At 52.4% G+C, this 23,523-nt stretch overlaps 10 protein-coding genes across 10 annotated transcripts; 5 read left to right on the top strand and 5 right to left on the bottom strand.

Moving 5' to 3' along the window:
* Positions 1-51: 51 nt before the first annotated feature.
* On the bottom strand, positions 52-1,794 carry L3040_000206 (uncharacterized protein; the record flags this gene model as incomplete). The annotated part of the gene is made up of 5 exons (XM_007295231.1): positions 52-209; positions 327-419; positions 505-591; positions 1,093-1,252; positions 1,429-1,794. The coding sequence occupies 5 exons, from the start codon at positions 1,792-1,794 to the stop codon at positions 52-54; spliced, it is 864 nt and encodes a 287-aa protein (XP_007295293.1).
* A 375-nt stretch (positions 1,795-2,169) lies between these two features.
* On the bottom strand, positions 2,170-3,543 carry L3040_000205 (uncharacterized protein; the record flags this gene model as incomplete). Its single annotated transcript, XM_066155056.1, has 4 exons — positions 2,170-2,949; positions 2,997-3,244; positions 3,301-3,380; positions 3,479-3,543. 4 exons carry the CDS (start codon positions 3,541-3,543, stop codon positions 2,170-2,172), a joined length of 1,173 nt encoding a protein of 390 aa, XP_066013117.1.
* Positions 3,544-4,131: 588 nt separating this feature from the next.
* On the top strand, positions 4,132-5,135 carry L3040_000204 (uncharacterized protein; the record flags this gene model as incomplete). Its single annotated transcript, XM_066155055.1, has 4 exons — positions 4,132-4,264; positions 4,377-4,425; positions 4,946-5,079; positions 5,131-5,135. 4 exons carry the CDS (start codon positions 4,132-4,134, stop codon positions 5,133-5,135), a joined length of 321 nt encoding a protein of 106 aa, XP_066013116.1.
* A 1,259-nt stretch (positions 5,136-6,394) lies between these two features.
* On the top strand, positions 6,395-8,220 carry L3040_000203 (uncharacterized protein; the record flags this gene model as incomplete). The annotated part of the gene is made up of 4 exons (XM_007295228.1): positions 6,395-6,667; positions 6,724-7,190; positions 7,238-7,932; positions 7,994-8,220. The coding sequence occupies 4 exons, from the start codon at positions 6,395-6,397 to the stop codon at positions 8,218-8,220; spliced, it is 1,662 nt and encodes a 553-aa protein (XP_007295290.1).
* A 1,119-nt stretch (positions 8,221-9,339) lies between these two features.
* Positions 9,340-10,168, top strand: L3040_000202 (uncharacterized protein; the record flags this gene model as incomplete). The annotated part of the gene is made up of 2 exons (XM_007295227.1): positions 9,340-9,807; positions 9,989-10,168. The coding sequence occupies 2 exons, from the start codon at positions 9,340-9,342 to the stop codon at positions 10,166-10,168; spliced, it is 648 nt and encodes a 215-aa protein (XP_007295289.1).
* Positions 10,169-10,511: 343 nt separating this feature from the next.
* Positions 10,512-13,540, bottom strand: L3040_000201 (uncharacterized protein; the record flags this gene model as incomplete). Its single annotated transcript, XM_007295226.2, has 4 exons — positions 10,512-12,041; positions 12,091-12,595; positions 12,864-12,879; positions 13,450-13,540. 4 exons carry the CDS (start codon positions 13,538-13,540, stop codon positions 10,512-10,514), a joined length of 2,142 nt encoding a protein of 713 aa, XP_007295288.2.
* A 327-nt stretch (positions 13,541-13,867) lies between these two features.
* L3040_000200 (uncharacterized protein) lies at positions 13,868-15,787 on the top strand (the record flags this gene model as incomplete). The annotated part of the gene is made up of 2 exons (XM_007295225.1): positions 13,868-14,308; positions 14,762-15,787. 2 exons carry the CDS (start codon positions 13,868-13,870, stop codon positions 15,785-15,787), a joined length of 1,467 nt encoding a protein of 488 aa, XP_007295287.1.
* Positions 15,788-17,160: 1,373 nt separating this feature from the next.
* L3040_000199 (uncharacterized protein) lies at positions 17,161-18,861 on the bottom strand (the record flags this gene model as incomplete). Its single annotated transcript, XM_007295224.1, has 5 exons — positions 17,161-18,066; positions 18,118-18,333; positions 18,386-18,459; positions 18,515-18,740; positions 18,850-18,861. 5 exons carry the CDS (start codon positions 18,859-18,861, stop codon positions 17,161-17,163), a joined length of 1,434 nt encoding a protein of 477 aa, XP_007295286.1.
* Positions 18,862-19,614: 753 nt separating this feature from the next.
* On the top strand, positions 19,615-21,064 carry L3040_000198 (uncharacterized protein; the record flags this gene model as incomplete). The annotated part of the gene is made up of 4 exons (XM_007295223.1): positions 19,615-19,682; positions 19,743-20,156; positions 20,210-20,243; positions 20,291-21,064. 4 exons carry the CDS (start codon positions 19,615-19,617, stop codon positions 21,062-21,064), a joined length of 1,290 nt encoding a protein of 429 aa, XP_007295285.1.
* A 253-nt stretch (positions 21,065-21,317) lies between these two features.
* Positions 21,318-22,994, bottom strand: L3040_000197 (uncharacterized protein; the record flags this gene model as incomplete). Its single annotated transcript, XM_066155054.1, has 2 exons — positions 21,318-22,898; positions 22,968-22,994. The coding sequence occupies 2 exons, from the start codon at positions 22,992-22,994 to the stop codon at positions 21,318-21,320; spliced, it is 1,608 nt and encodes a 535-aa protein (XP_066013115.1).
* Between the last annotated feature and the right edge of the window lie 529 nt (positions 22,995-23,523).

Here is a 23,523-nt window from a genome sequence, read left to right as displayed (position 1 = left end):
TTGTCGCCATCTTACGCCAAAAACATCTGGATCGAACAGGATGGTGGCAAGTCATACGGCGCTCAATCCACCATCAAGATTCAGCACACAGTTATTTGCATATTGGTTCGTAGCCAGGAAGACGGCGGCATCGGCGATTTCGGCGACTTTTCCGAAACGTCTCAAGGGAATGGAGTTTTGGGCATCTGATCGAGCCATTGGGGTCATGGCTACGCATTGTAATGTAGATTAGAAATAGACTCTCGGGGCAAACAAGCGGGTAGAAGGGTTGGGTTATATCCCGACAGCACGAAGGCAACGAATGCAAAATTTGTAGATACACTTACCATCTGTCATGTCCGTCTCGATGTAGCCGGGGAGGATGACGTTCACACGGACGTTCTTCTCGCCTAGCTCGGCTGCCAATGCTCGTGTCAAGCCTGGGGATGAGAATGGGGATGTCTTAGCAGGGCACGTCGGAATAACGAGTCTCTCTGATGCTTGATCTGAGGAACGAAGACGTACCGACAACCCCGGCTTTGCTTGCCGCGTATGCAGAACTGCCCTTGCCCCCTTTGATGCCCAAAAGTGATGCCACGTTGATGATACAGCCTGTGTGCTTCCCGTCAGCCATTTGTCTAACCCATCCATCCAACTCTTGCTCCGAGGAAGTATTGCTTTGGTTGAGGTGGTGGGTGGCTAACAGAAATAGATATACAAGCAAGCAAGCAAGCAAGTGTAAAAAGAGAGGGAAGAGGAAGAAGATGAAGAAGAAAAAAGGAACAAAAAGCCAAAACATACAACAGCGGGGATTCGCTGGTGGTCACCCACCCAACTACTAATCCGCCGATCTGAGGCTTGTGTATGGCAGAGCGAACGGGATGCCCAATTCTCCTCAGTCTATGGTCGTATGTGTCGGTGGCGGCATTACCTGGATAGATATGGCGTCTAGAGAGGAAAAGAGGCGTGCGTTGACTGGGGTTGAGATGGACGAAGACAACAACAAGAACAAGAAGAAAGAAAAAAAAAGAAAAAAAAAAAAGTCGGGGGGTAAGAGATAATGATGATAATAATGATAATGATGATGACAATAATGATGATGATGATACGCACCTCCTTTCCTGGCCATCATCCCCTTCCCCACCGCCCTACACCCCATCATGGTCCCCATGAGATTCGTGCGCATCACGCTCTCAAGCAGCGGCGTACTGGTCACGAAGAGAGGCGAGTAGTGCGTGATGCCCGCGGCATTAACGAGGATATCGATCTTCTCCTACTCCGTCCGCTCGCCCTCCACCATTAGCCTACCATACCATACCATACCACACCACACCCGTCACCCACATCCATATCCATATCCATTCCCATTTCCCATTTCGCATTTCCCCTTTCCCAGACCAAGCCCCGTCCCCCTCCACCATTCAACAGTAAGAGAATGAATCAACGTACCCTCTTCAGCCCCTCCCAGAACGCCCCCTCCGCAACATCGCCAACGACAACCCGGTGGCCACCCTGTGGCTCGTCCAGTTCGTCCTTCACCTGCTCTAGCAGGCATTCGTTGCGTCCGGCGAGGATACAGCGGACGCCCTCGGAGGCGAAACGGCGGGCGATGGCGGCGCCGATGCCGCGGGAGGCCCCGGTGATGAGAGACGTTTGGGTAGCCAAGGGTCGAGGGGTACCTTGGACGTGTTGTTGTTGTTGTTGTTTTTGTTGTTGCGGTTGTTTTTGTTGCTGTAGCGATTGGGAGGAGTGGAAGCCGTGTCGTGTTGTGGCGCTGTAGACGAGAGATCGGGGAATGGGGAGACCGGGACGCATTTTTGATCTTCTTGATGAAAGAGACAGAGGATGATGGTACTTAATCTCGTGGGGTTTTCGGGCAGTCGAGCTCTCACGTTACTCGGCTATGGAAAAAGGGGTTCAGTTGGATAACCGACAAATCAACCAAGCGAGTGAGTAAGTGAGTGAGTGAGTGACATGCTTCACTAGCCTAGTACAGTGGGCGGTCACTGGTCGCTTACACAAGTCAAAAAATGTTGGTGTTATTAGATGCTTCTTTCAGCTAACTTCATATTTTGCATATTCACATATCCAAAGCCCCGAAGTATAATCATGGGTATTAGGGGCTTCGACTCCCAACCGCCCAGAACACCACACCACAATAAATTGCATCCAAGGCTTCAAATCCCCGTCTCATCTCTCAGTGGGGTCTTTGGTCTTCCACGTTACTCCCATATCGTTTACCCACGTCGACTCCAAGTCTCTTTCTCTGTTCTCCCGAACGGCCTCGTCAACGCTCATCTGCACATACTCCCCGTCCCCATGATCATGGAGCCGCACAGTCTCGTAGCCTGTTTCGGGCTTCTTGTCGAACCAGTACTGTAACCGAGTCCCGTGAAATAGTCGCTGCCACCCATTACCCCCACTAACGCCAAACGTGTACGCTTTATCGATGCGCTGCAAACTCCTGTAGAATACCGAGTACGCAGCGGCAGAGTATATGAGGCCACCAAGAAGATCGATACGCCAATGATGCCGCAGGTACATGGTGGAGAACCACTGCCACAGGACGTAGAATCCGAGCATGTAAGCCCCTCTCCGAGAGTACCGAGCTATGAACAGAAAGCAGCAGCAGCTGAAGGCTCCGTGGAGAGAGGGGAAGGCGCCAAATACGAGGGGCGATGCCTTGAATGCGTTCGCGTATATGTGCGTGCCCAATACCTTATCCACGCGGACCAGTCCCGCTGCTGAGCCTGGCATGCTGTAATTTCCGGGAGGGAGGGGATATCCGTACTGGTCTCCGTACCAGGGCGCCGCGGTGGGCAGGGAGAGGTGCGTGATGATGCCCAGACAGTTCTGTATTCCAAAGCACCATGCGAATATCGAGACGACACCAGGCGAGGCAAAGAGCCAGAGCCAGAAAGCGGCAGCAAACGGGGAAATGAAGTGGATTACCCCGTAGGATAGCCAGGCCTGCGCACTTAGTATGTTGCATTTCCCACATGCGTAGGACGACCTACAAAAACATCGAGAGACGCGCATAGGTTATGCGTCGCAGCATGAAGAAGGTTGAGCGTGAAAGGGGGTGTGGCGGCGAGGAGCGACAGTCTTGATCGCCGCGTAAGCGCATACATCCACGAGTAACCGGCGACTGAGAAGGTGCTTTGTAGCAGCAGGCCGAGGAGAGTAATATCGAATATGGTATGGTCGAGCTGCTCGAGATCGTTCACATGGATATCCGGTCGGATTGACGAGTCGATTCTCCAGGCTACAAGCAGCGCGTCAGCCACAACTCTCGGGCCCGCATAGGAAGAGTGACCATGCCATTTTTGAAAGTTGTGATCCATATGAGAATAAAGGTCATATTAATAAGGATATGCCTTAGCAGCCCGAGAAAGGAATGTCTGCGAGGCTGGGGGTTAGCACGCGGCGGCGGCAGCAGGGTCGGTTTGGGTTTCCCATCAGACTGTCTCTTGATGGAACTGGGGGCGGCTCTTCGCACCTATTTTTGAGCGTGTTGTAGATGTGGAGGAAGAAGCGCCCGGCGGCACTTAACACGACTTCCATCACGAACTAGTTGGATGGTTTGAAAGGGACGCAGGTCGCAAATGGAATCCACACGCAGCCCATGGGCGAGAAAGGAGTGGCGGTTGGGTTGGGTGATGTGAATGAGAGGAGGAGGAGAGGAGGAGAGGAGGAGAGGAGGAGGAGGAGGAGAGGAGGAGGAGGAGGAGGTAGAAAGGAGTTCTGGGCTGGCTCGCTGGCTGGCCGAGTTGTCCGGGGTCAGGATGGGTTGTCGGGATGGTTGGGATGGCAGGCAATTTTGAAGGGACGATGCATGCAGGCATGAGGCGCTGAGGCGCTGACAGTCTATCAAATGGAACGGAGTCGACCCGAGCCGACTTGGTGGTAACAGTAACCTGCGTTGTCGTAGTACTTTATGCCGGGCCCATGCTGACTGGTCGTCGTCGTGTTCGTAAATGAATGACTGATATGTGTAAATGCGTGATCGTCTCGGAGGCTGAGCCCCCGAGCCCCCGAGCCCCTAAGTTGATAGATGGGCTTTCCGACCGCTTCAGCCTCTTCTCCTTCTCCAACACCCACACACTCACACTCACACTCACACTCACACTCACACACCCACATCCTTCCGCCATGGCCTCCTCAAACGAGAACCAGGGCTTGAGCAAGTATATCACTCTCATATCCAGCGATAACTTCGAGTTCGTGCTGCTGCGCGAGGCCGCTTGTACCAGCGGCGCCATCAAGAGGATGCTGGATCCCAAGAGTCAGTACAAATAGCTACAGCACTCGGTCTCTCACATTCGACTCCCTCTCTCCCCCTCTCCCGCTCTCCCTTCTGGAAACTACCATGCTGATCTTGCTCCTGTGACGTTCAGGCAGCTTCAAGGAATCCACCGACGGGAGATGCTACTTTGCAGAGATCAAGTACGTTCACACACCTCGCACCTAGCTCAGCGCAGCTCAGCTCAGCTCAGCCCCTCCTGAGGATACCACTGTACACAAGCCCCGGAAAGGAATGAGAAACGCGCCGACCGTCTTGCCGTGGGAGAGCAGCAGTCTGTGATTACAACATCGAGCCCATTGCAGACAGACCCTTTTTCTTCCTTCGGGAGTAAAGTACGGACGCTGGATGATCCTCTCTCAATACACTTGATATGAGACTTGCTGGCCTCTTCCTGTGGAACCAAATGGCATACCGGCCGCTACCTCTACCGACGGGCTGCCGTGATGCGGAAAGCCCTCGACCGACGGCGAGCTGATTGGCAGCAACAAAGGCATCGGGCTAGCTTGCTTCCCATGGGCATTGCCCCCCACCCCTGTGTTCGCAGGCTGAATCGATCTCTCGCATCTTGCCGATTTCTTTTTCCTCATGTCGTTTCTCTTTTCTTTAACAAGAAACATTTCTTCACCTCAGTCTCAACCGATTAACAGGTTCGTTCAACAGTGGCATCGTTCTTGAAAAGGTAGCTGAATACTTCTACTATAACTACAAGAACCGCAATCGAGAGGATGTGCCCGACATGGCTATTCCTCCCGAGTTGTGCTTGGAGCTATTGATGGCGGCGGATTTCCTCGATAGTTCGTTGCTGCCCTTCCCTCGCCCGATATGCCAGCTTACGAGAGGTTCAGCATGACATACGAAGCATTGCAGACATAACATGGCGTTGGAAGATTCATGGGGAGCCTACGGCGTCTCTCGGGGATATTTTGTGAATGGATACAACGAACGACCTTTCGATTTCTGTCCTAGGTTTCGATGGTGAAACTTCTCTCTCGCATGAATGCACACGCCATCACGAGCATATACATTCAATCTCCATTTTCCATGAGTTGAACGTCTATAGTTGATGGCAGAACAACCTTCCCTCATGATCAAACCACTATCTGTATGCTGAACAGGGTGTGGGTTTCTACGAGGAGACATTCCCAGGACCCAGGACCAGATTCTGCACCTCTCGTGCTGTTTCCGCAGTCGCACAAGGCCGATTTTCTCTTCCCCATGGTTATCATTCCGGTGATTGAAGCTACTTTTTTCTACCTGCAATACACCAGCGCATCAGTAGTGCCCTTGCTTGGAAAATATACACTGTAGACCTAATCCTTTCATTCCGTCACCGCTGTTAAGATCAACGATACGGTCGGTTGTTGTTCCTTCGCACGATCAGTCGTGAACGCTTCCATCACAAAGTTAAAACCAAAGCTTAGCCAGGTTCCATCCCAACAAACATCCATCATAAATATTTATCCACTGTAGCGAAGACCAGACGAGTCATCTGAAAATCCTTTGGTAGCGAGCAACTTCTATCTCTCGGATCTTCACTTGGCTTTGTTGAAAAATCATTTGACGGACCATGCATGCATGTCGGTATGTCATGGAGGCTGGAGCAGATTCGCCATCGACTACGATATGCAACAAGGTTTTCCTGAGGTTTGGATATAGCGAAGTCGCTTCTGGATCTCCTGGTCATCGTCAACTTTGCCATGCTGAACTAATCGAAAATGAGGGCCATGTTCCACGAAATTTTTGAGTGGATTATCCGAGAAAGACATCCAGATGGAATTGACACCGAAGCTTGACCTCCAGAGATATATGTATATATATATGTATATATGTTGTGGAATTGCCGATCAGCTGGCTTGTACGTCCGAGGAAGGGGCTGCGAAACCCCCACTTACCCTCGTGACGACGGCCAGAGAACGACCCACAGGCAGACAATGGATATAAGTCGATGGAAAACTCCATTCCCAAGTGGTAAATGTGAATCGATTTCCGACCAGAATTCCCCTTCATTTCTCGAGAGTCAATCCCCAGGACCCGTACAACCAAATACCACTCGGTGGTCGTTCGCCACGCATATTTTGCACGACCTAGACGCCTCTCTCGGATTCAAAAATGGGACAACACTACAAAGAGATCGCAGCCATTGCTCTCAAGCGTCGAGCAGATGCCATCCCCAAAGAATTCCTCCTCCCAGAAATGGCTCTCACCGATCTCCCTCGGAATCTGACGACTGTCCCGAAAGACTCCGGCCACTTCACACCTGAAGAACTAGAGATCATCGACTCGGACGCCGAAGACATCCTGCTCAGGATCAAAGAGAGGAAATGGAGTGCTGTAGCCGTCACGAGAGCATTTTGCAAATCTTCGACCGTGGCTCAACAACTGGTCTCTCTTCCAACCTTATCCTCTGACATGAAAGAGCCGCGACTGATGATAAATAGACAAATTGCTTAACGGAGATCCTTTTCCCCGAAGCTCTTGCCCGCGCCAAGTATCTAGATGAGCATCTTGAAAAGACGGGCCAGGTGATAGGGCCTCTCCATGGTCTTCCTATCTCTCTGAAAGACTGCATGATCACTCCTCCGCATCCTTCATCTATTGGCATGGCGTGCTACGCCAACGAACCAACTACTCAGGAGACGATCCTCGTTGGGGTATTGGCGAAGCTTGGTGCGATATTTCATGTCAAAACAAACGTCCCCACGGCTATGATGATGATGGAGACGATCAACGTCGTGTGGGGCGAAACGATCGGGCCTTACCACAGCGGTACGAGTTGTGGTGGAAGTAGCGGTGGTGAGGGTGCCTTGCTGGCTACGAAGGGAAGTCCGCTGGGAATTGGGACAGATATCGGGGGAAGTATTCGGATTCCGAGTTCATTCAACGGCTTGTATGGGCTGAAGCCTAGGTAAGCCTGCGCGGCGATTCGTCGAAAAATAATTGACCAGAATCAAGTTTTGGACGATTTCCTGTTTACGGAACCCAGTCTGGTATCACTGGACAAGATTACATTTTCTCGAATAACGGACCGATGTCTAGATCTCTCGGAGCACTGCAACTCTACTGCAGAGCTGTCCTTTCAAACGAGGTCTCTCCGTGGAACTTGGATCCGAAATGTGTCCCGGTGCCGTGGAGGGAAGAAGTCATTCAGCCGAAAGGACGGAAACTGAGGTTCGGTATCGTATCTGACAATGATGGAGCCGTCAGCGTCCAACCACCCATCGCAAGAGGTCTAGCCATGACCAAAAAAGCCCTTGAAGCAGCAGGCCACGAAGTCTTCGAGTGGGAGCCCATTCACCACGCGGAAATGGCTGATGAGATGAACAAGAGTTTCCACACTTTGGGTGCGGCAGCAATTCTGGACCTGACGCTGCAGAATGGGGAGCCTGTGTATGGCTCGATGGCGAACTACGAGGCAACGTACAAGAAAGGTGAGCATGGAACACTTGGTCCTACAAAACTTCGTGAGATGATCATGAGGAGAAATTCGTTCCAGAAAGTGTATTTGGACAGATGGAATTCGACTGCAACGGATGAGAAGGGGCCTATGGATGCTATTATCATCCCAGCGTCTCCTTGGTCCGCTCCGAGACTGGGGCTTACGCAGACTCTGTTCAATGTTTCCTTCACTGGAGCTTTCAACGTCCTTGGTATGTGCATGCCTTCCCCCAAGCCAGATTGAGTCGGGAGCATGACTAAATTCCTGAGAAGACTACCCGTCCTGTACCTTCCCAGTGACGTTCGCAGACAAGGATCTCGATGCCCGGAGAGCGGCTGACTGGAAGCCTTTGAATGAGTTGGATGGAAAGATTCAAGAGGACTATGATCCAGAATTCTATCATGGGACTCCGGTGACTTTACAGTGCGTTGGTAGACGGCTGGAAGAGGAGAAGGTACTCGAGATGGTCAGTGTTATTGCTGAGGCATTGAAATTTTAGAAATTATAAACTCTCCACCTCGACGCGGAAGTTGTTGCAATTGTAACTAGATACAGAGAATATGCACTATAGAGGGAAAGTCGTCACAAATCCCCCCTCGGCTAGGCTGGAAGAGGTGAGTGTTATGGGATGTCCAGAATGCTTTAGAACCAACTTAGGTTGGTCTGGATGGGTAAGAGGGGGCTCGCTTCTTCTTCTTCTTCTTCTTCTTCACTCGCTTCTGGGCCGACAACGAACTTCGCCGAGAGAGAATGAGGTACACTATTTCACATATGCCGCTGCCTACTTGTGTGTACATGAGAATAATCCAGAGACATGAGGTTCATCGTCTATCTTCAAGCACCCAGGTTTCTAGAACTCTGCTCTCAATATCTTTCTCCAGGCACGAGAAAAGTAATCCGACTCATGCCCCGGCTAGTATTACTCGTCCAACCACAGAGCCGGATCGGGAGTCTCGTTCTTAAGTCTCTGTGTCTTCTTCTCAAATAAAGATGGGAGAGTGTTGGAATACAAATCTGACCTGGGGAAAAGCATCTTGAAAGGAAGCAAACTGTCGCCTGAGCGGTGTTGTTACATTGCTCGAGATTCAGGAGTTGCCTTTCGATTGTCTTTTGAGTGGTTGAACGGCCTTCCTCGTGATTCGTTCTAGCTCAGGGCATTCAAGCTTTTTTTCTTCAAAAATACCCGAACCTTAGTTTTGCCTATCTGATGTAGGGCATCAATCTACAACCCCTGGAATAGCAGTGGCGTACTTGGAAGTTATCTATTACCATCTGTAGGTAGCGGATATTAAACGAGAGACAATCAAGGATTTCATTCAATCCAAGTAGAAATTTTAACAATCCTCTCTTCTGCGCCACAAGTCTCTCAAGGGAACGTTAGGGAAACAAAGACAACAACAACAGCAACAAGAGGAGCGACGGCGTTTGTTGCCTGGACAACCAATCACCTTCCAACTCGTTCGTCATCGACACAACAACCTTCCTTGCGCGCAACATCCATCTCCTCTCCACTTCCACACCACGATTGCAACTCCCCCAACGCCCAAACTCCACACCCAAGATTCACATCAAGTTCGAGCGACCACCACCAAGTCAAAGAGAAAAAGAGAAGAAGAAAATGCCACCGACACGCAGATCCCGCACCTCCAGCGGCCCCGCCGCCGCCGCCGCCGCCGCGAAAGGCTCCTCCCAAAAGACCCTCTCCTTCGGCGCCAAAGTCTCGAAACCGACGACTCCCCACGGCAAAGCCCTCCTCGGCGCCACCGCCCCCACCGCCTCCGACTCCAAACCCTCCCCCCTCAGCAAGACCGTCTCGATCCCGCTCGCCACACCCCCCTCCACCGCCATCTCGCAAGCTCCCCCTACCGACATCGCCACCGAACCCGGCCACGCCGCCGCCGCACGGCAGCAAGGCCTCGAAGGCCAGAGCGCGGAGGAGCAGCGGGCGGCGAAGGTGACAGATGCGCAGATCAAGCGGTACTGGCGCCAGCGGGAGAGCGAGCGGGTGACGAGGAGGGTGCACCAGGAGGCGCTCGGGGTCGAGGAGAAGATACTGCGGCTGTGGGATGTGAGTTCGCAGTTTGGGGTATGTCGTCCTTCTCCCCCCCCCCTCTCTCTCATTTTTCCTTCCCATCTTCCCATCTTCCCATCTCTCGCTTCGATCTACGGGTCCCTTCACTGGGCAGGCCCCGTAAGGAGGAGCAGTGGGATATATGCATGCATGCAGTACTTAAATGCGAGGGTGGCAGCTGGCTGACCTGGTGTAGCCGGCGATTGGCATGGCGCGCATGAAGCGTTGGGTTCGTGCAAATAAGCTCGGCCTGAATCCGCCGATTGAGGTGCTTGCTGTGCTGTTGAGGGAGGAGGGGAAAGGGAATAAGGATATTGAGAGGGCGCATGTGGATGAGCTGATGAGCTCCAAGTTCGTGGTTGGGGACGTTGCGTAGGGTTTACGGGGGACGGCGATTGAGGTGGATGATTTGCTTTCTGCTACGGCATGCGGGAGTTGGATTGGGACTGGGAAGGGGGGATAATGGCGTCTGTTTGACTGTACAATAATGGTACAATAAATACACAACAGGAGATGGCTGGCTGGATGGACAGGTCCGGACGAAAAAGATACAGCCTTTGAAATCACCAAGGGTTCCACAACTACACTGAGTCATACTGGACTGGGTATGTGGTTTTTTTTTGGTTTTTTTTTAAGTTATGGATTGCACTTTTTTGGTCTAAATGCGACATACATACGTAAAACGAGTAACTCGAGAAGTTGATCTCGAAAAACCACCTCTACAACTGAACCTCCACGCGACCCTCGGCTCCTGGAGCTCCAGATGACAAAGATGGAAGAAGGTAGGTGATATCATCCCAAGGATGTCTGTACAAACCAGTGCGGAGTCTCTTTTGATCAAGGTAATGGGCAATCAAACCGATAGATCGTCCCAAGACGAACAGACCGTTCAAGACACCCATCTTCATGTAATCCTCAGCCTCCTCAGCACTGAATGCACCACAGTTGCGCATCAGGTCGACGAAGCAGACCGCGACAGCACCATCGACGTTCAGGATCAGGTTGTCCTTCTTTGAAGTTGTAACCGACTCAACAGCAAGCGCATAGTCGAGCATCTTGCAGCTGGGGAAGCGCTTCTTGACAAACTCCTTGACGAGCTCGACACGGAGATCAGGGTTGTTGCGAGACTTGACCTTGTGGCCGATACCGGGGATGAGTTTGTTCTGCTTGCGCATCGTGTCAACAAACTCACGTGGGCTGAGACCCTTATCGAAAGCCTTGGTGAATTCCTCCGCGGCACCGTCAAGGGCACCACCGAATCTCGACCCGATAGTCAACAGACCAGACACGAGGGCACTGATCAGATCCTTTCCAGCTCTTGTGGTGATGATGGTGTTCATGGCACCAGACACAGCCGGGCCGTGATCGGCAGTCAACATGAGAACCATCTCGAGGAACTTGCTGGCGTAATCGGGAAGACGGCGGCGGAACCACAGAAGCGACATGACACCGCCGATTCCGATATCCTCTTTGAAGACGTCTGAGATTGGCATACCAGCGTACAGAAGCTCTTGTCCACGATCATCTGAAATGGTGGAGATGAATGCAGCAGGCTTTCGGATGAGACCGAGTTCTTGCGCCCAGGCGTAATCGATTGGAATCTTTGGTACAATTGGCTCAGGTTGGGGAACGATGCTTCCGTTCTTGACAAGCTTCTGGTAGACCAACGCAAGAGTAGCTGGCATATCCTCAAAGGTGTCTGGGACGAAGAAACCGGCCTCCTTCATTGACTTGTTCTTGGTAGCGGCAGTCTCGAGTTGGGAGTTGGCAAATGAACCAGCGTGTCCGAATTGAACCTCAGTCTTGAACATGCTTGCGCAAGTACCAATAGCCCAGGCAACAATGGGCTTCTTGATCACTCCCTGCTTGACGGCCTCAATAACTCGGTATTCCTCAACACCTCCAACTTCTCCCAACAGCACAAGAATCTTGCACTCGGGGTCGGCTTCATATCGGAGGAGATGGTCGATGAAGGTTGTGCTGGGATATCTGTCTCCGCCAATGGCAACCCCCTCGTAGACACCGTCGGTTGTGTTGGCAATGATATTGTTAAGCTCGTTGGACATACCTCCAGACTTGGAGACGTATCCGACAGATCCCTTGCGGTAAAGCTTGGAGGCCACGATGTTGTCCATCATACCACCGGTGTTACCGATCTTGAAGGAGCCAGGCTTGATTCCACCGACAGTCGCAGGGCCGATGATGGTAATGCCTTTGCGCTTGGCGACGTGGAGGATCTCGCGTGCACGCTGCAAAACCGTCAGCCACGTATAAATGTTCGGGGATTTGAGGACTCACTCTCTCGGGGACTCCCTCGGCGATAATGGCAATCGACTTGATTTGCTTGAACTCCATGAGCTCCATGGTCGAGGTGTAGACACTGCGGGACGAGGCAAAGTTGACGACGGTATCGACATCGCTGTGCTTCTCCATAGCCTTGCTTACGTCTTGGTAGACTGGCAGGAGAGTCTCGCTGGTTCCCCAGTACATCTTGCTCACGAACTGACCACCGAAGGGGTAGATGATACCGGCCACCGAGGGAGTCTTACGCTTGCAGATGAAATCGAAATCGAGCATGCCCTGGACGGCTCTTGGTTGGAGACCGTACACGAAGCATCTTGTCTTGTCGTGGAAAAGGGTATGTTCCGCACGCGGGCTCAGAGGTCTGCTTGGGGCAGCGAATCTCTGGATGTTGTCGTTGGCACTGGGACCTGCTGATTTGGCAGTGCCATTGGTACCATTTGCTGCGGAGGGCATTTTGAATCGAGGAACAGATTGAGGGCACGGAAGAGGAGACGCGGGTCTTGTGCACAACAACCACGTTAGTAAGAGCAATTGTAATTATTGAAGATGAGAGAGAAAGAAGGGAAGATATCGAGATGATAGAGCTGACTGGCTTGCTGCACTTTGGGGGGGGGGGGATCTTCGGTGCAGGAATTGGTTGGGCGGAGATGGGAGATGGAAAATGGATGGGTAGCAGAGCTGAGATGGGTGGGCAGCAGAGCTGAGTAGAGCTGAGATGGATGCGTAGCAGAGCTGAGATGAGCTGAGATGAGCTGGGGCTGACTTACATAGTACAGGAGGATCCTGTAGACAAGACGAGCGTTGGTGAACGAAAGTTCCCGACTGGAAGAATCGAATGCGAGGGTGAGAGGGTTTGGTAGAAGAGTGCGAGATATAGGAGAGCGTGTGTGGTAGTAGTCGTAATGGATGTGAACAAGAGGGATGCGCCGTTGTTCTTTGAAAAGTTCCGGAGTTTTTAGTTCGGTCCTCTTTTTTTTTGTGTGGTTAAGAAAGACCTCCGGCCTGAAAAAAACGAGTCGGGCGAGCTTTGTTGAGTTCAATAATTTGACTTATTTGACTTAGTTTAAGCGTGTTGGGGTAACGGGAGCTCAACCATTGGGACAAGGGCAAACTCCGGCCTGCAAGCTGAGCGACCGACTGGACTTGAACAACTTTAGTTTTCCTCCATCTTCTGCTCTCGGTGGAAATATATTGCTTCTCACCGCAATTAGGTATCCGCCGGTCCGCTCTTATTCTCAATCCAAATCCAAAGCCAAAGCCAACGGCCATTCCCAATCCATCTCGTCTCTTCTCTTCCCATCATATCCCCCCACGAAAATCTTTCAACTCTTTTCTTAAAAATCCCTCCCGTACGCTGAGTCTCCTCCGCATACATCATCCACGAAGCAACGAATAACGCCCCGTTGCATTGAGTCTGAGTCGTCGCCCTAGAATTAAGATTCATCTCGTAAGTTGGTTTGGTCCTATTTCTCAACTTTCTTGGACAAACAAGCTGCAATATCCCTTCGGCATCGGCCTTCATCCGACCTTTTTGAGTCGTACAATCGGTATCTATCTCGAGTCTGCGACCTGCATTGTCGACTCAAAGCTGTCCTTCCGTCCGACACACCTGTTCCTCCAAGGGCTTGCTGCTGGGCTCTCCCCTTCAAAGGCTACACCTCCAAGAAAGATCGTGGCTATCCACGACTCCTGTACATTGTCAGCCAAACGACGGCAGAAAAATTCCTCTTACTGACGAAGCATCCTAGAAACACAATTCGAATCCTTCGCAATGGCCGCCAAATCCATTCTCGAAGCCGACGGAAAGGCTATTCTCAACTACCACCTCACCAGAGCTCCCGTCATCAAGCCGTCTCCTCTCCCCAAATCATCTACACACAATCCCCCTTCGAAGCTCGCTTCCCTCTACTTCCCCGAAGATGCGGAGGTCATGTCGATTCTGGACCAGGCCGAGGTCTCATACCCTTGGTTGCTGGTGCCCGGCTCCAAGTTCGTTGCAAAGCCCGATCAACTGATCAAGCGACGAGGCAAAAGTGGACTTCTGGCCTTGAACAAGACATGGCCCGAGGCGAAAGCGTGGATTGCTGCTCGTGCTGGCAAGGAACAGAAGGTTGAGACTGTTGTGGGTGTCCTGAGACAATTCTTGGTGGAGCCTTTCGTGCCCCATCCAGACGGAACCGAATACTATATCAACATCAACTCGCAGAGAGAGGTACGTTTACCGTTCTTGTTACCTTTTCCAACGAGTCCCGTCGGGACAATCGCACTTGGCCAGTGAAGTGTAAGGCATGTTCTCCACAGGCTTGAACCATGTGCGAACTCCAAGAATTATTCTTGTATTCCTGCGAGTGCAGGAAATAGCAATTGGATCATGCAAACGACCTTTCTCCATGCGGGCAGCAACAGCCTTCTGTTGCTTGCGGCCCAGACTCGGTAGGAGAGATGGTACGGACGACCGGAGGCTTGAGGGATCAATTACCCTCATAAATTGGCCCACCCTTATTATCGAACATCACCTTGAGATGCAATTTCGTGGCTGCATCACGCGTCTGCGGAACCTTTGCTGGGAACAGGGCTACACGCTGATACTTCCCGGGTGTCAAACATCTACCCAATGAGCGCTTCATGCTATCTTACCACGTGCTGACCATGTTTGCTTGTATAGGGTGACTGGATTCTGTTCACACACGAGGGAGGTGTTGATGTTGGTGATGTCGATGCCAAAGCTGAGAAGATCTTGATTCCCGTTGACCTCTCGGAATACCCATCCAACGACGAGATTGCCTCCACGCTCCTCAAGAAGGTCCCCAAGGGTGTCCATAACGTCCTTGTCGATTTCATCACCAGACTATACGCCGTTTACGTCGACTGCCAATTCACCTACCTCGAGATCAATCCCCTCGTCGTCATCCCCAATGCCGATGCAACATCTGCTGAGGTCCACTTCTTGGATTTGGCCGCCAAGATCGACCAGACGGCCGAGTTTGAGTGTGGTGTCAAATGGGCTATTGCACGTTCGCCAGCTGCTTTGGGTATGGCTGCCATCAAGTCCTCTGATGGAAAGATGAACATCGATGCTGGCCCACCTATGGAGTTCCCCGCTCCTTTCGGTCGCGAGATGAGCAAGGAGGAGGCGTACATCGCCGAGCTCGATGCTAAGACTGGTGCCTCTCTCAAGCTTACCGTGCTCAATGCCAACGGACGTGTATGGACCTTGGTCGCTGGTGGTGGTGCTTCCGTCGTTTACGCCGACGCGATTGCCAGCTCTGGCTTCGCGGACGAGCTCGCCAACTACGGTGAATACTCTGGTGCTCCCACCGAGACGCAAACCTTCCACTACGCGCGCACTGTCCTCGACCTCATGCTCCGCGCGCCCATCACCCCCGAGGGCAAGGTCCTCTTCATCGGCGGTGGTATTGCTAACTTCACCAACGTCGCCTCCACCTTCAAGGGTGTGATTCGCGCTCTCCGCGAGGTTGCGCCCAAGCTCATCGAGCACAAGGTCCAAATCTGGGTCCGACGTGCCGGACCTAACTACCAAGAGGGATTGAAGAACATCAAGTCGGTCGGACAGGAGTTGAAGCTGGACATGCACGTTTACGGACCCGATATGCACGTCAGTGGTATCGTCCCTCTGGCGCTCGTCCCCGGACGGTTGGCAGAGAGCAAGGTCGAGGAGTTCAAGGCTTAAGCATCAATTCTGGCTGGTTCACCGCTCTACGCAATTTGTCGGGACGAAGCAGATAACGGCGGCATAGCATGTGTTGCTTCGGACTTTACCCTAGATACTCCTAATGCCTCGGCTTTTGAGACGACCGCTTTTGTAATGTAGAGAGGGGATGGACAAAAGTAGAAATATTGATGGTTCTCGCATGATTCCACGCCCCGTCTTTCCACGTCTTGCTTACCAGCCTGAGTGGCTCCAGTCCGAGGCAAGATGCCGATTCCCGTCACATGCCGTCATATGACTCTCGACTCTCGGCGCAAGTTGGGAATCAATCACCTACCGTAACCGTGCGCCCGTAAGGGCCGTGTTGGTAAGTCTCCCGAGCGCTGATGCGGAGCCATTCCCTCTTTCCTAATCCGGATAATGCGCGAGAAAGTCCGGTCGGTCGGTCGGTCGGTAGGTGGGCAGCCAGCATCCCAGCGAGAGTAGAGAGGGTTTCAGCAGCAGCAGCAGCAGCAAGTGAAAACCTCGCTCTGGTCCTCCACGTCCCGGAAGCGATCCCCGAGGTACCGTAGATGCGAAAGGGGGGACGATAGAGCGGCCTGTCTGTCATCTCTCCCTACCGTACCGTACCTATTTCCATCTCCATCGTGGTGGCTTGGTACGTAGTACGTAGTACGTAGTAAGCTGGCCTGGGTCCGAGCTGCAACATTGGTTGGTTCCGGCTGCTGAGCTTGCCCGTATGGTGGTAGCGGTAGCGTGGTTGCATGGTTACAGTCCGTTCGTGGGAGACGGTGGGTAGGTAGGTACGTAGGTAGGTACCTACCTACTTACTTTCTTCAACCCCCTCCCTCCCCTTCCCTTTCCCCAACTGCCCCCCCCCTCCCCTCTCTCACCAACCGAGTAGGTACCAGTACCAGTACCAGTACCAGTAGGTATCCACGTACAGTACGTACTACGGTATACCGTACAGTACAGTATAGTATAGTACAGTATGGTACAGACCCAACAAGCCTCTACCGTACCTCCACCATCCACCATCCATCTACCCCTCCCCCCCCCCCCACCTTTCCCCGCTCACACCCCTTTTCCCCAAACATCTCACTCACAGAACGTACCCGAGGCCGAGGAAACAGTATGGAAGGAAGGGAAATCATGCTGAAGCAATGAATCGAAAACGTCCATTGATCAGCGACCAAACAACGTTGGGAGCTATATTAAACACTATCCGCCAGTCATCACTCATGAGTCTGCCGTTTCCGTAGTAGCGCAGAGATATGTACCGTCCGAAAACCAAACGGCCCAAACGAAAGCCAAAGATCGTCCCTCGTCCATCATTACACCTTCTCCAAAGCAAAAGCATATGCAGAAAGGAGACAATCTTGCCCTTCAAAGCTTCAGAGCAAAGATGTCCATCCCACCACAAGGGCCGCTACCCCAAATAACAACGCAGAGCGGGCCCGCAACTTTCCAGCACCGGCCTTCTTCGTCGTGGTAGCGGCTGGAGTGGCACTTGTGGTGGTCGACGGCTGTATCGAATTGGGGGTGTTACTCGCGTCACTGGGCAAGGGGGTGATAGCCAGGTTCTGCATCACATTCCCGTTGCTCGCCTTGACCTGCTGAGTAACCTTGGTAGCCGTCACTGGGATAATTTTCCCCACAGGAGCATTCTTGATGCCGCTCTTGATAAGATCCGCGACTCCGGGAGGCATGTCTGGGATTGTGAAATTGTTTGCAAACCCCGTATTGACGATCAGCGAAGCGGTGCAGTTCGGCGCAGTTTTCATGGCACCGGCAGCAGCCATGCTCTGGAGGGCGCTTCCGTTGAGGCTACTAAACTGCTTCTGCAGTGTCTCGTAATCCGCGAGGAGATCGGCACTTCCGTCGCTATTCAGCGTCACAAGACCATAATTCGACGCCTCCTCTGTATACTCGTATACTAGCCCACCGGAAAGGACAGGCGTGACCTGAGATCCGTACAGAGAAGGAACTTCGGTAAACACTCGTGGGTAAGGTACATTGCATCCATATTCGGAAAAGAACACAGGGACGCTACTGTTGGCAAAGCTTGACACCAGGGCATCATACCCGGACGTCTGGAAGGTGGACTCGCCACACCAGCTGTAGGAGTTCAGTGCGAAGACGTCAACTCTGGAAGGGTCCGAGTTGTCCCCTGTTGTTGTGCACTGCAGGTAGTTCCAAGTGTCGAGAAGGTTCTCACGAACATCGGCTGCAGAATAGCCCACCGGAATTACTCTGGTCGAATGTTTCGCAATATAGTCCTTGAGGTCTCGAGTGATGGCCTAGACAGGGTCAGTACGATTTACAATACTGCTGCAGTGTGGCTGACTGACTCTCAGGTATGGAGGAACTGCCTTTCCCGTATCCAGATCGTTGACAACCTCATTTCCGGAGAAGAACAGCAAAGTGTTTGGGTAGCTTTTGAATGCCTCGACGACGGCAAAAGTTCTGTTGACATATCCTACATAGTAACTCTCCCACGGTGCGGTGCGATCGAGACTCTCGCCAGTCAGAGGAGAATTGACGTCAACCAGCATATATATTCCAACCTGTAGACATCAGCGCTTGCGAAAAAAGGTGATGTTTTTGGACATAACGTACGGCGTTGAAAATGCTGGCGCAACCATCATGGTTTATATTCGGATCAACATTGTAGACTCGAATCGCATTGACGCCTGTCCCTATCAGCCATACCCTCCCCCCAAAGTTCTATGTGTCCCGAGAACGTACCCAATCGCTGCATCAACGCCGCGTCGCGTAAACAAACACCGGCATCACTCAACGGATCAACACCACTTCCAGGATTGTAACCAGAGGAACCTCCCGGCTGGTATGCGACTCCCACGATCTGAAATCTAGCTCCAGTGACCGAGTTTACGAGATCTGAACCTTTGACAACGATTGTTTGAACTGCAATTGCGCTGGCTGCGAGCAGTGCGAGGATCGCGAATTGAAGCTGGGAGGATAATAATAATAGTATTAGCTATCGCTAGCTATCGCAGGCTGAACAAGCCCATGGGTGGAGCTGCTGCGATCACTAGGAGTGCCCGGCGGGCTCCACTTACCCATCGAAACATGGCTCTGGCTCTGGAATCTGCCCAAGTGGACCGTCCCTACGTAGTTTGCCGATCGAATTCGTATTTGTCGCAGCGGCAATCGAATATGCGACGAATTGATTTTTCTGGAGAAAAAACAACTGTGTGGGAATATGGGGGAACGACAGCAGCGAGAGTGCAAAGAATGTAAGAGAATCAGTGTGCAATTGGCGAAGGCGATGGAGACTGGAAATACTGGCCGGCTGGACATGGACATGGACATGGACATTGAAAGCCCCTGCCACTCCGTCTTGACGGGGGCTAAGCTCATTCTGGGCAGGCTTATTAAAGCTTGGCCGGCGGAAGCTTGGCGAGGGCGGACCTCCTCGCTCAATCCAGCCTGATCCGGCACCTAAAGTCCGACCCGGTTTTCGGAGATTAGATTGTGTATGATTTGGATACTTTGGACCCACGTGATATGAACTCCCCACAAGCACAGGGTCTTCCGTAATGCGGGGAATCGCGTGGTTACAATCGGGTCAACAAACCTCAGACGTCGCAGGTTTCCTCGGGGCATCTTCATCTTCATCTTCAGCCTCTCTCCTCCGGCTCTCGATGTAGATATGAAGCCATTGCCGACCGGCTGGAAATGCAGAATTCCTTGAGAAAGCTGCTCCGACCCGCCCAGTAGAGAAGTCAAGGCTAAGAACTCAACTACCTACCCGATCGACAATGAGGATGCCACGGTTATTACCATTGAGGGCTCGCGCCCTATCCAGCTCAACCAGGCCGAGCATGTCGACAAGACCTCTGCTCTGCCAAAGATGGTCCTCCTCTCTCGGCCAGAAGCCCGGAGCTACGAGGTGAGTTTCCCCCAGTCGATCAGGAGAGAAAGAAGAGAGTCCGGCTGATGCTATGCGCAGCGTGCGCTTCCCCGGCGCCATCCACTCCCAATTCTCTAACACCCTGAAATTTTACCAAACCCCATCGCCCATAGACACCTACCGCACCATGTCTCAAGACGGTGATATCGTAGACGCAGACTACACGCCCGAGTCTGACGCCATCGCTCTCGGGTTGTACGAGAACATGCTCAAGGTGTCGATTATGGATATGATCATGTTTGATGCGCAAAGACAAGGGAGGCTGAGTTTCTACATGACGGGCCAAGGAGAGGAGGGGACGTGTGTGGGAAGTGCTTCGGCGCTGGCCGCGGAGGACGTGCTGTTTTGTCAGTATAGAGAGGCGGGTGTGTTTGTGCAGAGGGGATTTACGTTTGATGATTTTATGAGCCAGCTTTTTGCGAATGTCAAAGACTCGGGCAAAGGGAGAAATATGTAAGTGGAATATGTCTTCCATCTTCCTCGTCTCGACTGACTCCAAATAATAGGCCAGTCCATTATGGCAGTAAAGCATTGAACATTGTAAGCCCTACCCGAAGCACCCCAACTACCGTAACTAACAATCCCAGCACACGATCTCCTCCCCCCTCGCAACGCAACTCCCCCAAGCCTCCGGTGCTGCATACGCTCTAAAAATGCAGCGGCTCACTAACCCCAATATCCCACCTCGAGTGGTAGCCTGTTATTTTGGCGAAGGTGCCGCTAGCGAGGGCGATTTCCATGCCGCCCTCAACATCGCCGCGACGCGCTCCTGTCCAGTAATCTTCATCTGCCGCAATAATGGGTATGCTATTAGCACTCCGACCCTGGAGCAATATCGCGGCGACGGTATCGCCAGTCGGGGCACCGGCTATGGGATCGATACTATCCGGGTGGACGGTAATGATATCTGGGCCGTGCGAGAAGTGACGAAACGAGCACGGGAATTGGCGCTAAAAGATGGAGGAAGACCGGTGCTGATTGAAGCCATGAGCTACCGGATCTCGCATCACAGTACGAGCGACGACTCGTTCGCGTACCGTGCGAGGGTCGAGGTTGAGGATTGGAAGCGGAGGGATAATCCCATCACGAGATTGAGGAAGTATTTGGAGAACAAGAAAGTCTGGGATGAGGAAAAGGAGACTGCGGCGAGAGCTAGGATCAGGAAGGAAGTACTGAAAGCGTTTGCGACGGCGGAGAAGGAGAAGAAGCCGGCCATGAGAACCATGTTTGAGGACATTTACGAGGAACTGACGCCGGAGATCAGAGAGCAGATGAAGGAGTTGAAAAGCGTCATTGAGAGATATCCGGATGAGTATGATGTTAGCGAGTTCGAGGGGGGAAAGGAAAGTTTGGCGCCATAGCCATATGAAAATCACATCTGACCAACCATCTCAACCATCTCGGCGTGGGTGTTGCAGTGAAGCATCCAATAGTTTCTACTCAAGAGTGGTCTCTCTATCGTTTGCATCATCCACCGTACAAGCCTGCAGGAGGCACGTCTCCGGCCATACATATCTTCTTGCCAACAAGTACATACCCAACGTTGATCCATCCCGAAATGTAATCCAGAAACTCCACCCAACTGCATCATAAAATCATCCATCTAGAACACCGTCACCTCCTCTTCGCGACACCAGTAACTAGCAGGAACCCGTTATTTCCCCTACTCCCCACCTGAATATTCCAGCCCTCACGAAGCAACATCTTGCCCACTGCCGGGCCCAACTTCCCGTGGCCCCCCGAGCTATGATTCCCCGCGCCCGTCACAATCTTATAGACAGGCACCGCGCCGCCCTTCCCGTGTGCTTTTCTCTCCTCGCTAGACTCGTGCCACCACCGCGTGACAGCCTCCCGGCTGATCCTCAACGCGTCCTTGACGTTCATCCCGTGCAGATCCAGCTCAAGGCGTGTGCTCTGGCTCGCGACCAAGGCGTCTGCGGCGGCGCTGGCTGCGATCTTGACTTTGGCGTCGAGGTCCCGGCCAACTTGAGAGTAGTAGGCTGCGGCGCCCCCCATGAGGGGGCTCGATTTTCCTTTGCGGTATGCAGCCTGGGCTTGAGCGAATGCGGTGTTCCGTGCTTGGGAGTATTCGGCTGTGATTTGGGCTGATCTGGCGACGTCGAGAGGTCTGTCTGGGTACACTACACTCTGTAGCTTGGGCTTAGGTCTTGGTGCCGGTTCGAGCTGTATAGGAGCGTGTCGGAATTCGATTTGGATCGAATTCTTTCTGCTCGTGGTTGGGGCAGCTAGTGCTTGGAGAAGTTCCCGAGCATCGGCTACAGAGGGGTGAGTAATCTGAAGCAGGGTCTCCAAGTCAGAAGTCGATACCGAAGGAAACTCTTCACGAAGCTCAAAGGCGTTTATCTTTATGACTGGGTCATCGCTGTCGATTCCCATAGCTGCATGAGCCTGGATGATAGCTGCAATCGACGCGCGGAGAGAGCCTCCATGGTTGTGATAAATGGAGCTGATTTGCTTTACAGGAAACCCAGTCTTCTCAGAGAGGAAGTCGATGTCTTGCTTCCCCAGATTCCATTTACTTTCCACGGGAGATTCCGCGACGGGACTAGCAGGACTGGTTGGATTACTTGTCTCCCCCCCCTTCCGCTTCTTCTTGCCCTTGCCCTTCCGCTGCCGAGGCGCAACCTCGCTCTCAGAGAATGCTTCGATGCCACGGTGTCGGCTTCCACTTTCCTCCAGAAACGCCTGGGTCATCAACTCATCAATAGCTTGGCCGGCATCCCATTTGCACTTCCTCAGGGTCCATGTAATATCGAAGGGTTTGAGTGCAGGAAAGATGCCGATCAGCGCCTTCTCCTTACCCACCTCATCTAGGCCGTCAAGCTCACTCGGGTATGGTTTTTCTGGGCTCTCATCTCTGATGCTTGTTCCTAGATCCAACCCCTCCAAATCGAGCGTCTGCGGATCCTGGGAGACCGAGGTGCTATCGGTCTGACTCTTGCGCTGGCTGGTGCTAGTGCTTGAGTCTTCACCCCTCGAGCTCTGGTTTTCGTTCGTAAAATCGATTCCGCTGGCACCACTGGGGTCGAATCCTGAACTCTCCTCCGTCGAAGCGGAAGCTTTAAGGATGTCGAGTGTCTGTCGGGCTTGCGACAGGTCGCTGGGATTGGAGATATCGTAATCCGAGAGGATTGCTAAGATTGTTGAGGACTCAATCGATTGCGAATACTCATCCTGAATAGAGGTATTAGCAAGCACAAAGCCACCGTTACCGTTAAATTCACGGTCGCTGGAAGTGCATACAATCAATTCAGCTTGGGTCTTGTCCATCACCACCACAGATGCGCTGCGCGTCGGGCGCAAGGCAGACAATCAAATTATTCCAAATACTGAATATGGGGGGTTTCCGCAAACAGCTATTTGGCATAGATATGAAGGATTGCTTGTCAAGAGAAAAGAACATGGCGCGCGGCGAGATGTGTAACGATGGGAAAAGAGGTTGTCGCCGCAAACTGTCGTGGAGCCATCGTCATCGGGACAAGGAAATGCCGACGCTAGAGCAAAACTGGAGGGATCGGCTTGTGGTGGATGTTGGTCCTGGTTGGAACCTAAACATCTCATCGTCCGGCTCGCTCAAGTACCGAGATTCATCGTGCTATCTTCAAAAGGTAAGAAGGCACGCAATAAACCTAGATGATGGGATAATTTGGGGAGAGTGATTCAATTCATTGATCTAGTGATGTGCGAAAGCTAGAAACCAGTAGTCATTCATCATGTCCACGACCCTTTCCCACCTTGCGCCCAAACGACCTGTCCATGCAATTTGGCGAATGATCCCAGGACCTGAAATTGGTGGAGG

The sequence above is a fragment of the Drepanopeziza brunnea genome, assembly GCF_022702325.1.
Source record: "Drepanopeziza brunnea f. sp. 'multigermtubi' strain 214-2 chromosome Unknown ctg1, whole genome shotgun sequence".
Taxonomy (NCBI): Eukaryota; Fungi; Ascomycota; class Leotiomycetes; order Helotiales; family Drepanopezizaceae; genus Drepanopeziza; species Drepanopeziza brunnea.
The sequence above is the reverse complement of the archived record's forward strand: the minus strand, read 5'-3'. Positions and strand labels throughout refer to the sequence as shown.